Source organism: Borostomias antarcticus (genome assembly GCF_949987555.1).
Source record: "Borostomias antarcticus genome assembly, chromosome: 30".
Taxonomy (NCBI): domain Eukaryota; kingdom Metazoa; phylum Chordata; class Actinopteri; order Stomiiformes; family Stomiidae; genus Borostomias; species Borostomias antarcticus.
The window spans coordinates 4,278,755-4,295,677 of record NC_140263.1 but is presented as its reverse complement, the minus strand read 5'-3'; the positions used below and the strand labels follow the sequence as shown (position 1 = coordinate 4,295,677).

Genomic DNA, 16,923 nt, shown 5'->3' with positions numbered 1-16,923 from the left:
GAGAGACAGAGAGAAAGAGAGAGAGAGAGTTGGAGAGAGAGCGCGGGAGAAAGTGAGGTAGAAAGTTCTTCCCAGTTACATGATTATTTCACAGACTACAATCTCCAGGTGTGAGAGGAGGTTTTCTCAACTGAACCTGTCGGTCTGACTGTCTCTTTGTCTGCCAGGGTGAGTAGATCATCTATCTGACTTCATGCAACAATATGGGGCTCTGTGGGTCTTGCTAATCATGATACAACATGTCCATCATGTCAGTGTTGGATCAGATGATTTTGTTTCAAACTGAACTTTTAGTGGACAGCTGAAGTCCAGTCAGATCAATATTATAATGGTGAAATGACCAGGGTTCAATACAAACAGTGGCACTTTTTTTAAAGATATTTTTTAGGGCTTTTCAGCTTATAGGACAGTGTTAAGAGACAGGAAATGCGGGAGAGAGAGAGAGGGGAGGACATGTGGCACAGGACCCGAGCCGGGAATCGAACCCTGGTCCCCGCGCGAAGGACTAGACTTCATATGGTGCGCGCCTTACCCAGTGAGCTACCAGGGTGCCCCGCTGTTGCATTGTTTTAAACAGGTTTGAACCTGAACTATTTATTGACTCAAGATCCTCTGATCTTGGGCTGGGAGAGAAGAGAAGACAGGAGAGGAGAGAGGAGAGAGGGAAGGAGACGAGAGAGGAGAGGAGAAGAGAGGGAAGGAGAGGAGAAGAGAGTGAGGGGGACAGAGGAGAGGAGAGAGGAGAGAGGAGGGGATAGGAGAAAGGAGAGAGAAGACAGGAGAGGAGAGCGGAGTAGAGAGAGAGAAAGAAAGGAGAGGAGATTAAAGGAAAGAGGACAAGAAGAAAAGAGAGGAGGAAAGAAGAGTGTCGACGCTGGAACTGGAAACAGAAGCCATCCGTTCTCAGTAATGAGGTTATGATGAGAGTATGATAAGACGGATCAGTTTCTCTCTCTACGGCAGCTTCTTGACACCCACAGCTTCTTAGCACATCCAGAACTGAGCTATCCAGGGAACAACTAACCCAGCCAGGCCCTCAGAGATCTGGGTTAAATACTGATCAATCATGCTCATCTCAAAACACGAATCTGCTGTATGAATATCTACAGTTTACTTTGAGATGAACTATGGGACATTTTTCCTTGTGTCCGTTGGTCCATTCAAGCCCTGTAAGATCCACTATGAAGTTCTCGAAGAGCATTCAGTGACTGTAAAGTTCTCGAAGAACATTCAGTAACTGTAAAGTTCTCGAAGAACATTCAGTAACTGTAAAGTTCTCGAAGAACATTCAGTAACTGTCAAGTTCTCGAAGAACATTCAGTAAATGTAAGGTTCTCGAAGAACATTCAGTAACTGTAAAGTTCTCAAAGAGCATTCAGTAACCTATTCAAGTACCACTGAATCATCCCAGATCCAGGATGTTATACGATTGTAAGTAGTGCATGGACAATGATTGATTGTGTTCTGGCGCTGGACCAGGGTTTTATAAGACCGGGAGACACTTCTGAGTGTTTGTCCCCTGACCCGAGGTGATCTCTGGAAGCTAGGAAGGCAGATGGGTTGCCAACGACACCATGGGCTCCGCTAGGTACCTCTGATAAGCATGCGTATTGTCCAGCCTGGTCCAGACGGTAGGTGGGCGGCCAGCATGGTCATCGCAGCGCTGTCGTCTTATAGGGAGAGTCTTCGTCGCGGCGGCCTGATCCATCTGTCAAAGGTCACAAGGAGTTTAACGAACACCCTCTGAATCAACGCGCCATCACTTGGCTGTCGATTTAAATCTTTTTATGTACATATTACAAAGAGGCCTCAGTATCTTTGAAGCATTAGTTAATTTGTCATCATGTCATCATCCGCTGTCACTGTGGTCATGTGTGTGTGTGTGTGTGTGTGTGTTTGTGTGTGTTTGTGTGTGTGAGTGTGGTGCAATAGTACTAAAGTACTTTAAAGAGTTGCATGGATGGTTATTGTTTTTAATCATTATTTCCACAGCCTAATGATCTCAGGAGTCTCATGACTCTCATTATCTGTGTGTGTGTGTGTGTGTGTGTGTGTGTGTGTGTGTGTGTGTGTGTGTGTGTGTGTGTGTGTGCGTGCGTGCGTGTGTTTGCGTGTCCGTGCGTCCAGGAGCTCGGCTAAGAGGCCTCGCCGGACAATCTCCTCCGCCTGACCCCAGCCCCTCCCCCCCCTCCAGAGGTCAGAGGTCATGGAGGAAGTCAAGACCCCGAGGCCCGCCGCACTGCAGCGTCGCCTCCGGCAGCGCAAGCGCCCCCTGCAGGTGCTGAGAACCAGGGTGACCCGGGGCGTGACCTGCTCCGTGCCCAGGCTGCGCTCCACCTTGCTGGGCTTCTTCCCCGTGGTTCGCTGGCTACCCCGGTACCGCCTACGGGAGTACGTGTGGGGCGACGCCATGTCCGGCCTCATCGTGGGCATCATCCTGGTCCCCCAGGCCATCGCCTACTGCCTGCTGGCGGGCGTCCAGCCCATCTACGGCCTCTACACCTCCTTCTTCGCCAACATCATCTACTTCTTCATGGGCACGTCGAGGCACGTGTCCGTGGGCATCTTCAGCCTCATGTCGCTGATGGTGGGGCAGGTGGTGGACAGGGAGGTGTTCCAGGCCGGGTTCGACCTGGGCGAGGAGGGGGCGCCGGGGAACGGGAGTCTGAGCCCGAGCTACCTGAGCCCCAACGGGACGGAGATGGAGTGCGGGAAGGAGTGCTACGCCATTAGCATAGCCGCCGCCGTCACCTTCCTGGCAGGGATCTACCAGGTACTGGACACTCACTGGCGTCCACTGTGTCTGTGTGTGTGTGTGTGTGTGTGAGTGTGTGTGTGTGTGTGTGTGTGTGTGTGTGTGTGTGTGTGTGTATGGTCATCTCTATATATGTAGATGATGGATAAATGGTTGGATGAACAGGAGAACCTCTCTCTCCCAAATGTGGTCATGAGCTAATTAGCTAGGTTGGGTTAACAATGTACTGTTTCTCTCTCCCTCTCTTTCCCTCTCTCTATCTCTCACTGTATCTCTCTCTCTCTCTCTCTGTATATATCTCTCTCCCTCTCTGTGTATCTCTCTCTGTATCTCACTCCCTCTCTCTCTCCATCTCCCCCCCCTCCCTCTCTCCATCCCCCCCCTCTCTCTCTCCCTCCCCCCCCCCTCTCTCTCTCTCTCTCCATCTCTCCCCTCCCCCTCTCTCTCCATCCCCCCCCCTCCCTCTCTCTCTCCATCCCCCCCCCCTCTCTCTCTCCATCTCTCCCCCCCCCCCTCTCTCTCTCCATCTCCCCCCCTCTCTCTCTCCATCTCCCCCCCCCCTCTCTCTCTCCATCTCCCCCCCTCTCTCTCTCCATCTCCCCCCCCCCCTCTCTCTCTCTCTCTCTCCAGGTGCTGATGGCGGTATTCAGGCTGGGTTTTGTGTCCGTCTACCTCTCTGCTCCGATGCTGGACGGCTTCGCCACGGGCGCCTCCTTCACCATCCTGACGGTGCAGGCCAAGTACCTGCTGGGCCTCCGGATCCCGCGGCACCAGGGCTACGGCACCGTGGTGGTCACCTGGTTCAGGATCTTCTCCAACATACAACACGCCAACATGTGTGACCTGGTCACCAGGTCAGTAACATACAACACGCTAACATGTGTGAACTGGTCACCAGGTCAGTAACATACAACATGCTAACATGTGTGACCTGGTCACCAGGTCAGTAACATACAACACGCTAACATCACGCTAACATGTGTGACCTGGTCACCAGGTCAGTAACATACAACACGCTAACATCACGCTAACATGTGTGACCTGGTCACCAGGTCAGTAACATACAACACGCTAACATGTGTGACCTGGTCACCAGGTCAGTAACATACAACACGCTAACAACACGCTAACATGTGTGACCTGGTCACCAGGTCAGTAACATACAACACGCTAACATGTGTGACCTGGTCACCAGGTCAGTAACATACAACACGCTAACATGTGTGACCTGGACATCATGTCAGTAACATACAACACGCTAACATGTGTGACGTGGTCACCAGGTCAGTAACATACAACATGCTAACATATGTGACCTGGACATCACGGTCAGGTGTACGCTTAAAAACAACAATAGAAATTAAGAACACACGAAAGTACCCACTGCCTCAGTGCCATGTACCAATATTTACTTCCAACTCTGTCCCTATGAATTTTTATAATTGTACTGCCTATATTACGGTCACAGTCACAGTGATCCATGATTGGATGGAATAAGTAGATTAAGTTAATTTAATAGACTACTATACGACATATAGTAAATTGCCGGATTGAGAACCTTATAATGTCTAGTTGTACCTAGGAAGTGAAATGAGATATTGATTAATGCTGATAAGATACTGTAAGGACAAGCGATAACAAAAATTCCAATGTACCTGTACATGTACTGGTTATATATGGTGAATAAACGTTTTATTCTATTCTATTCTTTTCTATTCTATCAGTGCCATCTGTATCTCCGTCTTGGTGGCCGGTAAGGAGCTCCAGGAGCGTTTCAAGTCGCGTCTGAAGATCCCTCTACCCACCGAGCTGGTGGTGGTGACGGTCGCCACGCTCGCCTCCCACTTCGGCGACCTCAACGGCCAGTACGACTCCAGCGTGTCGGGCCACATCCCCACGGGCTTCATCCCCCCCAAGGTGCCCAGCTTCGACCTGATGCCCCGCGTGGCGCTGGACGCCATCCCCCTCGCCGTCATCAGTTTCGCCTTCACCGTGTCGCTCTCCGAGATGTTCGCCAAGAAGAACGGCTACACGGTCCGGCCCAACCAGGAGATGCTGGCCATCGGCTTCTGCAACATCATCCCCTCCTTCTTCCACTGCTTCACCACCAGCGCGGCGCTGGCCAAGACCATGGTCAAGGACTCCACAGGTTGCCAGACGCAAGTGTCCAGCCTCGTCAGCGCGCTGGTCGTCCTCCTCGTGCTCCTGTTCTTCGCGCCGTATTTCTACGCGCTGCAGAAGTGCGTGCTGGCCTGCATCATCATCGTCAGCCTCCGCGGCGCGCTCAGGAAGTTCCTGGACGTCCCCGGCAAGTGGCGGGCGAGTAAGACGGACGCCGTCGTCTGGCTGGTCACCATGGCCTCCTCGGCGCTGATCAGCGTGGAGCTGGGGCTGCTGGTGGGCGTGGTCTTCTCCATGCTCTGCGTCATCTTCCAGACCCAGAACCCCGCGGTGTCTCTACTGGGCCGAGCGGATGACACGGAGCTCTACGAGGACATGGAGGAGTACCAGAACCTGTCAGCGGCGCCCGGCGTTCGCATCTTCCGCTTCCAGGCGCCGCTCTACTACGCCAACAAAGAGTCCTTCCTGAAGTCCCTGTACAAGGCCGTGGGCCTGGAGCCTTTCCTGGAGGTCACGCGCCGACGCAAGGCCCAGAAGAAAGCCCAGGAGCTGGTGGCCAAGCAGGCCAAAGACGAAGGGGTCGAGGGGTCGGACAAGACCAACGGAGAGGTGAGTGTAAGACTGGTGAACGGAGAGCTGGAGTTCCACACCATCGTCCTGGACTGCTCCGCCATGCCCTTCGTAGATACGGCCGGCGTGGGCACCTTCAGAAGCGTCCTGAAGGACTACCAGGAGGTCGGCGTGAGTGTGCTGCTGGCCGCGTGCAACACCGCCGTCATCGACGCCCTGAGCCGAGCCTCGTACTTTGGGAAAGGCGACGTGGACATGGACAGTCTGATGTTCCACTCCGTCCACGCCGCCGTACTCCACGCCGGCGACGGGGCTGCCGCAGACGCGGCCTCCACCTCCGTGGTGTAGAGGCCGACGCGCGGGGAAAGAACATTCTGGAACAGTTGAAACAATCTGAATCCCTTGTGTGTTTGTGTTTTGGAACCAGGCAAAGCAAAGTGGAACCCACGGAGAATCATTTGGCACAAATAGACTAGGCTGAGAGAGAGACCCACATGAGAGACTAGGCTATTAGAGAGAGACCCACAGGCTTACCAAAAAGATTAAGCAAATCGAGAGACCTACAGGAGAGACTAGGCTATTAAAGAGAGAGACCCAAAGGCTTACCAAAAAGACTAAGTTTAGAGAGAGACCAACAGGAGAGACTAGGCTATTAGAGAGAGAGACCCACAGGAGAGACTAAGCTATTTGAGAGAGAGAGAGAGAGAGAGAGAGAGAGGAGAGAGACTAGGCTAAGAGAGAGACCGGCGGGAGAGAGACTAGGCTGAGAGAGAGAAAGAGAGAGAGAGACTAGTCTGAGAGAGACGCACAGGTTGCCACAGGGGTTATCAGGAAAGAGCTAGTTTCCACACACCCAGATTACCAGTAGCCTACATTTACCACATCTGTTAGAACAAGGGTTCTAAATGGTGTCTAAGGTCGTTTGTGTGGGAGAAGAACCCTCTTTAAAAATACTTTAAGAGCCTTTTTGGTTCAAACACTATCGGTGAAATGGTTCTTGCTGGAATAAAACTGTTTTCTTCCACAGGGACAGAGAACCCTTTATGGTTCTAGGTAGCATAATACTTTTCTCACAGTATTTTGTAATCTCCTAAAACATATGGGTCTACTTGCGCCTCTGTAACTGTGGTAGCAAACAGAGCTAACACAGCTAGCAGAGCTAACACAGAGCTAGCAGAGCTAACACAGAGCTAACACAGAGCTAGCAGAGCTAACACAGAGCTAGCAGTGCTAACACAGAGCTAGCAGAGCTAACACAGAGCTAGCAGAGCTAACACAGAGCTAGCCAGCTGGGGCTGCATGGAGCTGCTTCACAGACCAGGGCTTCAATCAAATCAAATCACATTTTTATTCATAAAGCCCATTTTGACACGGGACCCATTGATCATCACCATGCAGAGATCCAACCATAACCTGAAAACAAAAGCAGAAGTCAATCTGTGTCTTGAAAATGAGCCGCATGAACATGAGATGACAACTCAGGTTATAAAAACCACTCACTCATCACCAGTCGGTACAGTATGCTCCTCATTTAGAGGGGTTCATATCTGTGTACACGTGTCTTTTTATTGTCATATATTTGTATTATTTGACGATTGGGGACCAATAGGAATGGTGCTGCAAGTAAAGCTTTGGAGAGGATTTGAGCTTTTATTAAATAAACCTCTGTCAACATTGAACTGTTCCAGAATAAGCCATTGCCTTAAAATACTGTATACTTGAACAATGAGACCAACACACGTTTGTATTGTGATAACCTTGCGTCTATGATGAATGTCAAGACAATATAATGTGACATAGTGAATATAGTGTTCCATGTCAAATCATCCCACATAACCCCATTCACCTTGACAACTACAGTATAATATTAACGACACTCGCTTTCAGTTAGGCATTTACATTATTTCGCATTAAATCCACTTACATTTCAAATCCCTAGTTTTTGTCGAGAAAATGTTTGCACTGTATATTTGAGAGAACGATGACAGCTTTATAATTTTGTTGTTGTCGTTGGAAATGTATAAAATTTTTGTTTTTGATAAATCATTGGTAATAAAGCAGTGTTATAAAGGGTATATAAAGGGTGTGATATTGGTCTTTTATGGTGTTATGTATGACAAGGTTGATTTTAATCCACACTCCAGACCAGTGGGTGGCGGTAATGCACTTAAATGTTGCCAATAAATAACCCCAAAGAAGAAGAAGCATCAACCAATCACAGCAGACTGCAACACAATTCAAATTTTAACTCTGATCTGCTCATACATCCATGGGTCTGCTGAACTGGGTTGGATTTTAATAGTGCTACTATCTAGACCATCTAGTATTGATTTGTTGATTGTTATTATTGTTATTTGTTTTAGCATTAGCGTATTCTCAGAATGTCAAGGAAGAGCCGGAGGAGGTGAGTTGTGATTAGTCAGCTAGCTAGGCTAACACATTAGCACTACTTTGACAAACCTAGCTGCTAGACGCACTAAACGTAACTAACTTTAGCACTAAATGCATTCAACGAAGATTTAGCCAGCTAACAACTATATCCTATGTATAAACGTTCGTATAGCTCACGTTAATGATCTCTAGCTAACAAGAATGTATCTTAGCATACGGTCACGTTAGCTTAGCCATTGGAAATTGATCCCGTTGGGTTCCCGTCGATTGTCGTTGTCGTTTCTCAGCGAAACGCTGGCCTCCTCCATGGTGACGGGCATCAACACGGCCATGGCTCGGCTGGTGCTCGTCTGGGACAACATCGGCATCATGGAGGAGCAGAGGGTCGAGAGGATGCTGACCGTGAAGAAGCACGTCGAGGTGAGGGACTGACCCCCAGCAAACACACAACGTCAGGGAGCACACTAGAATACTAGAACACTACGCACTACACACTAGCACACTACACACTAGCACCCTAAACACTAGAACACTACTCATTAGCACACTACACACTAGAACACTACGCACTAGCGCCTTACACACTAGAACACTACACACTAGAACACTACAGACGTTCAGATCACGTCTTAATAACGTCCGTCGGTCCTGAACCCCGTTTGTACGTCTGCTGGACCCCTCAATATTCACACGTCTGGCTTGGACCCCTCTAAGACGTCTGTGGACGTGCAGAACGGGTTCAATATCTGAACGTAAAAAAAAAAATTCATTATGGCTCTTAATTGGATGTCTTTGGACGTCCGAAAAAGACAAAAAAGACGTCTAAAAGACGTCTTTTAGACGTGTCTTTGCTCAGTGGGTAAGCGCCGGGTGACCTCCCCTTTCTCGGGATGGCAAAGTCGGACAGTGACCCCAATTCGCTACACCTCCATCTGATGAACTCTTACACTAAATCCTAAAGTTTGTCATCGTCTCCCTTTGCAGTCCTTAATTACAGGTGGGGGCGGCCTTATTTAGGCAGGGGCTTCACTAAACGACTGCCCCCCCCCCCCACACACACACACACACACAAGTTTTCATTAGTCGCTTAGTCGCCAAAAGAAAAAAAAACTCTAAATCCTCAAAAATAATACAATGTTGTTCAGCTTCCTTGCTGTGTTGCCGAATGCCGACACATTGAGAATTAGTCTACCGCTTTCCTGAGGCGGAGCTGCCGCTCGCTCCGTGCGTTTGGTAAGGTTATATGAATAATAATAATAATCATCATCATAATAAAGGAACGACTAGTCGACTAGTCGCTTGAAATGATGACTAATAGTCGAGCGGGGAAAATCTTAAGTCGGGGGCAGGCCTACTGCTTCAATCAATCAATCAATCAAAGCTTTATTTGTATAGCGCATTTCATACCCAGAGGCAACACAATGCGCTTTACAGAGAACAAGGGAGGAGGGCATACGACCCACGCCTACATATTCCAGAGGGAAGCAAAAAAACAGTAATCAGACTGCTTCCTCTGTGCTGGTTAAAGTTGATTGGTTGATTGGTTGATTGGTTCCTCCCTCCTCCAGCGGCTGCTGAACGACATGGTGGCGGAGGAGGAAGCTCTGGAGCATCGGCTGCGTAGCAACATGACCACCCTGCAGCAGGAGCTGGATGAGCTGGGTCTGGAGCTGGGTATGGAGCCTGGCGTGGTGAGAGGCTGAGCCCTGACACACACACACACCTCTGAGCCCTGACACAGACACTCAACTCTGACCTCTGACCCCCTGACACACCCACACATCTCTGACCCCTGACCCCCTGACACACCCGCTCATCTCTGACCCCCTGACACACCCACTCATCTCTGACCCCTCTGACACACCCACTCATCTCTGACCCCTCTGACACACCTGACCCCCTGACACACCCACTCATCTCTGACCCCCTGACACACCCACACATCTCTGACCTCTGACCCCCTGACACACCCTCACATCTCTGACCCCCTGACACACCCACTCATCTCTGACCCCTCTGACACACCCACTCATCTCTGACCCCCTGACACACCCACTCACCTCTGACCCCCTGACACACCCACTCATCTCTGACCCCCTGACACACCCACTCATCTCTGACTCCCTGACCCCTCTGACACACCCACACATCTCTGACCCCACACCACCTCTGGGGAGGTGAAATGCCGTATACCGTGAAATACCAAAAACCGTACCGTGTAACTAGATACCGTACTGTACCGTACCGTAATGCAAAAATCCATACCGTCTCATCCCATGTACAGTTTACAGGGACTGCACCCCCTAACTCCATCCTGGTGTGTGGGTGTCTGACTCTCACCCTAACTCCACCCCTGTGTGTGTGCGCGTGCGTGCATGCGAGAGTGAGACGGTCCCCTTGACTCCACCCCTGTGTGCCGTCCCGTGCAGCTGGCCGAGGGCCTCTCTATGCTCAAGAGGGAGCGGGGCCTGCGCGTGCGCGTGGAGGCGCTGGGCGCCGAGAAGGCGGAGCGTGCGCGGGAGCTGGCGGCGCTCCAGCAGCAGGATCAGGAGCTGTGCGTGGAGCTGTGCGCCACGCCCTACTACGTCCCCACCGGCGCCACGCCCTCCCTCACACAGCTGCAGGAGCTGCGGCAGCACATCTCCACCCTCGCTGAGGAGAAGGTAGGGCCGTGTGTGTGTGTGTGTGTGTGTGTGTGAGAGAGAGAGAGAGAGAGAGAGAGAGAGTGTGTGTGTGTGTGTGTGTGTGTGTGAGAGAGAGAGAGAGAGAGAGTGTGTGTGTGTGTGTGTGTTTGTGTGTGTGTGTGAGAGAGAGAGAGAGAGAGAGTGTGTGTGTATGTGTGTGAGGGAGAGAGAGAGTGTGTTTGTGTGTGTGTGTGTGAGAGAGAGAGAGAGAGTGTGTGTGTGTGTGTGTGTGTGTGTGTGTGTGTGTGTGTGTGTGTGTGTGTGTTAGTGTGTGTGTTAGTCTACAATGACGTTAGCCTGATATCAGACAGAATGTCGGTTAACGTTGAGATCTCGGGACCCATGTCTCACAATTAGGGCTTCAATATTCCGGGAATATTCAAAGTTAGAAACTTTCCATGGGAATTAACTGGAATAAACTGTAAATTTGGAGGTTATATATACAGTACCAGGTGTGTTCACCAAAAATCAATTTTCTGCCGCGAAACGGTTGTTTTCATCAATCTGTTTTTATGAATCGATAGTTAGATAGAGCGAGGGCTTGTTGTGGTTTTCACACGCCTCTGTAATATGATCTTTAGGTGAAGGAATGTGGCGTAGAGAATGTGAGCCGCGAGTGTAGCCTACAGACGGAGAATAGCCAGTCTGCGCGCTGTGCGCATGCGTGAAAAACTGTTATAGGATACAAAAAAAGGTCAAAATTTCCCAAATTAACTTAACTTCCCATGGTACATTTTCAGAAAGTTTCCAGAAATTTACCAGACATGTTTGTCCCCTTTGCGACCCTGCGTAGACCAGGCGTGTGGAGGTGTTCTCTGGGCTGAGGAAGGACATCTGGACGCTGATGGAGAAGATGGGCCATGAGCCGGAGAGCAGCCTGGAGAGGGAGTCCGTCTGCAGCGACAAGGATGTGTTCCTCCTCACGCACGACAACATCACCGCCCTCAAACTGCTGCTGGCCAGGGTATGGCACACTACACACTAGCACACTAGCATACTAGAACACTACACACTAGCACACTAGCACACTAGAACACTACACACTAGCACACTAGAATACTAGAACACTACACACTAGCACCCTAAACACTAGAACACTACTCATTAGCACACTACACACTAGAACACTACGCACTAGCACCTTACACACTAGAACACTACACACTAGAACACTACACACTAGCACACTAGAATACTAGAACACTACGCACTAGCACACTAGAACACTACACACTAGCACCCTAAACACTAGAACACTACTCATTAGCACACTACACACTAGAACACTACGCACTAGCACCTCACACACTAGAACACTACACACTATTACCCTAAACACTAGCACACTACACACCAGCCCACTACACACGAGAACACTACACACTAAAACAGTAGCACACTACAGATTATAACACTACATATTAGAACAATACACACTACACACTACTACAACACTGTACACTAATAATACTCTCCATACTACAACACTGCACACTACTAATACTCTCCATATTACAACACTGCACACTAATAGACTTCTAAAGGTAGACTAATTGTGGGTTTAGCTGATATGTTAGTAGTGAATGAATATCATATTTGTGCGTCTGTCCAGCTGGAGGCTAAGAAAGAGTCGCTGGAGCAGATCCTGGGTCAGCTGAAGGAGAGGGCTCTCTGTCTGTGGAACCGTCTGGATTGTTCCAAACAGGAGAGAACCACCTTCCAGGAGAACCTGCACGGAACCCTGGCAGACCAGATCACACAGGTCGGGATACTCTCACTGACCAACACACACGCTGTCTCCTCTCTCTCTCTCTCTCTCTCTCTCTCTCTCTCTCTTCTCTCTCTTCCCTCTCCTTGTCTGTCTCTCTCTCTCCCTCTATCTGCCTGTCTCTCTCTCTTCTCTCTCCCCCTCTCTTTCTGTCTCTCTCTTCCCTCTCTGTCTGTCTCTCTCTCCCTCTATCTGTCTGTCTCTCTCTCTCTCTCTCTCTCTCTCTCTCTCTTTCCTCTCTCTCTCTCGCCTCCCTGTGCTGTGCTGTAGTGACAGGTTTGTCTCCCTCTAGTGGCAGTGTGAGACAGAGCGTCTGACGGAGCAGCAGAGGGTCAGGCTGGAGGAGGTGGTGGGCAAGATCCGTGAGGAGCTGCTCTCTCTCTGGGATGTCTGCACCTTCAGCCACCAGCAGAGGGAGCCCTTCAACACACACTTCTACAGCAGTGAGTAACACACACCTTCAACGCACACTTCTACAACAGTGAGTAACACACCTTCACTCACCCACACATACCCCCCCCCACCCCCTGCTGTCTGTAGCCGAGTACACAGAGGAGCTGCTGGCCCAGCACGATGCAGAGCTGCTGAGGGCGAGGAGCTACTATGAGCAGGCCAGGCCCCTCCTGGAGGCCCTGCAGAGATGGGAGAAGAACTGGGCCCTCCACCAGGACTTTGAGGTACATGGAGCTCCACACCATCAGATACACACACACACACACCGTCACGCTGTTAAACCACACAGATTTACCGGTAGACTCTTTAGGGATGTTGGTGTTCTACTACCACTGTCATTCAAGATGGAGTCTGAACTCTGAACCCATCTTGCCTTTTCTCTCTCTTCACTTTCTCTCCTTTTTCTCCATCTCTCTTTCCCTCCCTCCATCTCTCACGCTCTTTCTTACTCTCCCGTCCTCCCTCTCTCTCTCCATCCCACCATCTCGCTCTGTAGAAGAAGGCCAATGATCCGAACCGTTTCTCCAACCGGGGCGGGGCCTTGCTGAAGGACGCCAAGGAGAGGGTCAAGGTCCAGAAGATGCTGCCCAAGGTTAGCAACAAACAACAACGTTGCTTTTCATATCGGGTTCTTTATGGGGGAACCCCTTGCGAAGAACATGCAAACTCCGCACAGAAAGGCCCGGGACTTTCTTGCTGTGAGGTGACGGTACTAGGTGCCACCGTGCCACATGTGAGAGATTTTGGGGTTCAGTGTCTTGCTCAAGGACACGTCGGTACAGTCCGGAAGCTGGGATCGAACCAGGGACTTTGCGATGCCCAGCCGGCCTGTGCTCTCTCTCTCTCTCTCTCTCTCTCTCTCTCTCTCTCTCTCTCTCTCTCTCTCTCTCTCTCTCTCTCTCTCTCTCTCTCTCTCTCGCAACAAACAACAACAACGTCTGGTTGTCATACTGTAGATATGCACACAAGTTATATACCGACATATCACATATCGGCAGAGTTGGAACCATATGTGTCAGAAGATATCTGTGGATTTTGGAACCGTGTCTGTCAGAACATATTGGTGGAGTTAGAACCACATGTTGCAGAACATCTGCGGAGTTACTGTAGAACCATGTGTTTCTGATGAGGAACCGAAACGGAGCACACACGGGTCACAAGTCACGACACGATGTTCTCGGGTTGTGCGTTTGCGGGTCGGCAAAGGCCCTCGTGGCATTTTTAGGTAGCTAATGTTCTGCCGGTTTTAAACGATGGTGGGACAACATGTTATGAGATATAACGTTGCGTCAGACCTGTTCCTGGCTTGTTTTAACTGGCTGGCTAGCAAGCTGTAACTGCTTAGGAATGAGCATTGCTAACTAATGTTAGCTAATAGCTAGCTAGTTAATGTTACGTTGGATATCCTATAACTAACCATGTATTGCAAACAGTGAACTAGTTAGCCATAGCCATAGACACAACACAGTTATTACCTCATTTGACTAATTATACGGGTCCATGCAACTCTTACTAAGACGTCCATAGGATGTTAGACTGTTAAAGGAGTATTAAAGGGAAAAATCATGTTTAGCCCTGTTTTGAGGTTACTTATGATCATATACAATGGTTCAGATCAAAACGTTGTCAAAACTAGCACTTTTGAGAAAGTTGATAATTGCTCTACCACCGTTTAGGTCATACAATGGATGTGGGTGGGTACCTTGAAAAATCAATCAAAAACATGTTAAACTCTCGATTTCTCTCTCCCTCCCTCTCTCTCACACCCCCACCTCTCTCCCTCCCTCTCTTTCTCTTTGCCTCTCTCTCTCTACCTCCCTCTCACACCCCGCCACCTTTCTCTCCCTCCCTTTCTCTCTCTCCCTCCCTTTCTCTCTCTCTCTCCCTGTCTCTCCCTCCCTCTCTCACACCCCGCCACCTTTCTCTCCCTCCCTTTCTCTCTCTCCCTCCCTTTCTCTCTCTCTCTCCCTGTCTCTCCCTCCCTCTCTCACACCCCGCCACCTCTCTCTCTCCCTCGCTTTCTCTCTCCCTCCCTCGCTCTTCCTTTCTCCCTCTCTCTCTCTCTCTTTCTTCCTCTCTCTCTCTCAGCTGGAGGAGGAGCTGAGGTCGGGGGCGGAGCTGTGGCAGCAGAGTCAGGGGTCTGACTTCCTGGTCCGGGGTCAGAAGGTCATGAGCTACATTGCCAGCCAATGGGAGGAGAACCGACAGCAGAAGGACAAGGAGAGGAGTGAGAGGGTTAGTCCTGGAACACACACACACACACACACACACACACACACACCTAGAGGTGTCACTGAACCTTATCAGTGCACATTTAAAAAGTGTTCATGATCGCATCCTGTGTGTGTGTGTATGCTTCTGTGTTTGTGTTGCAGCAGCAGCAAACATCTAACACCACTCAATTCAAGACCCCCACCAAGCGACCTCTTGGGGGTCTGAGCTGCCCCTCCCCCTGCAAGATCAGGAAGGTACACCCCCCTCCTCTCTCTCTCTCCCGACTCCCAATCGGGAATCTTAAAGGAGAATGTTCGTTTTTGACAATCTGGACCTTATTTACGGCATATTATAAGACGTTTGACTCACCGAGATCACTTCGGTGTAATTCGGAGGCCTGTAGAAGAAATTTAAAATCCAGCGCGAGCCAAGTATATCCATGTAATGGCGGCGGACGGGGCACTGAGAATGCAGCTTCTAAAAAATCTATTTTCTGCCGCGAAACGGTTGTTTTCATCAATCTGTCTTTATGAATCGCTAGTTGTGCTTGCATAGAGCGTAGGCCTGTTGTGGTTTTTCACATGCCTCTGTAATATGATCTTTAGAAACGTCTTTAGAAAACGAAATAGCTTCCTCACTTGCTCCAGCACGCATGCGCACAGCGTGGAGACTCCTGACCAATCACCTTGACCTCTCTAGGCTCCTAACCAATCACCTTGACCTCTCTAGGCTCCTAACCAATCACCTTGACCTCTCTAGACTCCTAACCAATCACCTTGACCTCTCTAGGCTCCTAACCAATCACCTTGACCTCTCTAGACTCCTAACCAATCACCTTGACCTCTCTAGACTCCTAACCAATCACCTTGACCTCTCTAGACTCCTAACCAATCACCTTGACCTCTCTAGACTCCTAACCAATCACCTTGACCTCCCTAGGCTCCTAACCAATCAGCCGTTGTGAGGAGCACTAGCAGTGTCAGCAGCAGCAGTAGCAGCAGCAGCAACGGTGGTTCCAGTACCATACCCCCCCTCCCCTCTCACAAGGTACCCCCCCCCCCACACACACACACACACACTTCCTCTCTCTCAGGAGGTACCACTAGGTGATGCTATTGTCATAGCATTCAGCTGGCTGCCTACTTCATTAGTGTGTGTCCGTGTGTCCGTGTGTGTGTCTGTGTGTGTCTGTGTGTGCCTGTGTGTGCCTGTGTGTGTCTGTGTGTGTGTCTGTGTGTGTGTGTGTGTGTGCCTGTGTGTGTGTGTGTGTGTGTGTGTGTGTGTCTGTGTGTGTCTGTGTCTGTGTCTGTGTGTGTGTGTGTGTATGTCTGTGTGTGTGTGTCTGTGTGTGTGTCTGTGCCTGTGTGTGCCCGTGTGTGTGCCCGTGTGTGTGTGTGCCTGTGTGTGTGTGTGCCCGTGTGTGTGTGTGTGTGTGTGTGTGTGTGTGTGTACCAGGTGAAGGCCAGACCAGTAGAGGCCAGTACCAGCAGCCAGCGGCCCCCCCTGCATGTGCTCAACAGCGAGCAGAAGCCCGGCGAAGACATCAGCTACTCCGCCTTCACTGTAAGCCCCGCCCCCTTAACCCTCGCCCTCACACACACCATTCAGTTAGAACGCTGTGAAGGCGGCTTCACACACAACAGCTGAGGCGCTTTGAGCAGCTGTTGAAGGAGATTGGATTGTTTCGTGACAATTTATGTTGACCGATTTCGATATGTCATCTTATGGAAAGACTCACGACTCTAAAACCGCCTCGTTAGTACTGCCTCTCCGTTTGTAACCCGCGTAATATCTTTTAGTGACGGTCTCTCTCTGTCTCTCTATTTCTCCGCCACCTCTCTCTCTCCCTCCCTTTCTCCCTCTCTCTCTCTCTCTGACAGAGTGAGCTGTCTAAGAAGGCTCAACGTAACGCCATTCTGAACTCCACCGTCAAAGACGCCCCTGATTCTACCACCGTCTTTCTCTGA

The 16,923-nt window shown here is 50.2% G+C and overlaps 2 protein-coding genes across 3 annotated transcripts; both read left to right on the top strand.

Moving 5' to 3' along the window:
- Window positions 1-7,415, top strand: slc26a1 (solute carrier family 26 member 1). 2 transcript variants are annotated; one of them, XR_014631080.1, is made up of 5 exons: window positions 1-168; window positions 2,128-2,773; window positions 3,386-3,609; window positions 4,480-6,565; window positions 6,621-7,415. XR_014631080.1 is itself a non-coding variant. In XM_084460078.1 (4 exons), the coding sequence occupies exons 2-4, from the start codon at window positions 2,207-2,209 to the stop codon at window positions 5,792-5,794; spliced, it is 2,106 nt and encodes a 701-aa protein (XP_084316204.1). In that variant the 5' UTR covers window positions 1-168; window positions 2,128-2,206; the 3' UTR covers window positions 5,795-7,415. The 2 variants fall into 2 exon arrangements, 1 of the variants encoding a protein (XP_084316204.1); XM_084460078.1 differs by having other exon boundaries at window positions 4,480-7,415.
- A 412-nt stretch (window positions 7,416-7,827) lies between these two features.
- prc2 (protein regulator of cytokinesis 2) lies at window positions 7,828-16,923 on the top strand (the record flags this gene model as incomplete). Its single annotated transcript, XM_084460155.1, has 13 exons — window positions 7,828-7,850; window positions 8,125-8,257; window positions 9,406-9,528; window positions 10,267-10,500; window positions 11,315-11,485; window positions 12,134-12,283; window positions 12,582-12,732; window positions 12,830-12,966; window positions 13,239-13,334; window positions 14,831-14,977; window positions 15,118-15,210; window positions 16,412-16,519; window positions 16,837-16,923. 13 exons carry the CDS (start codon window positions 7,828-7,830, stop codon window positions 16,921-16,923), a joined length of 1,653 nt encoding a protein of 550 aa, XP_084316281.1.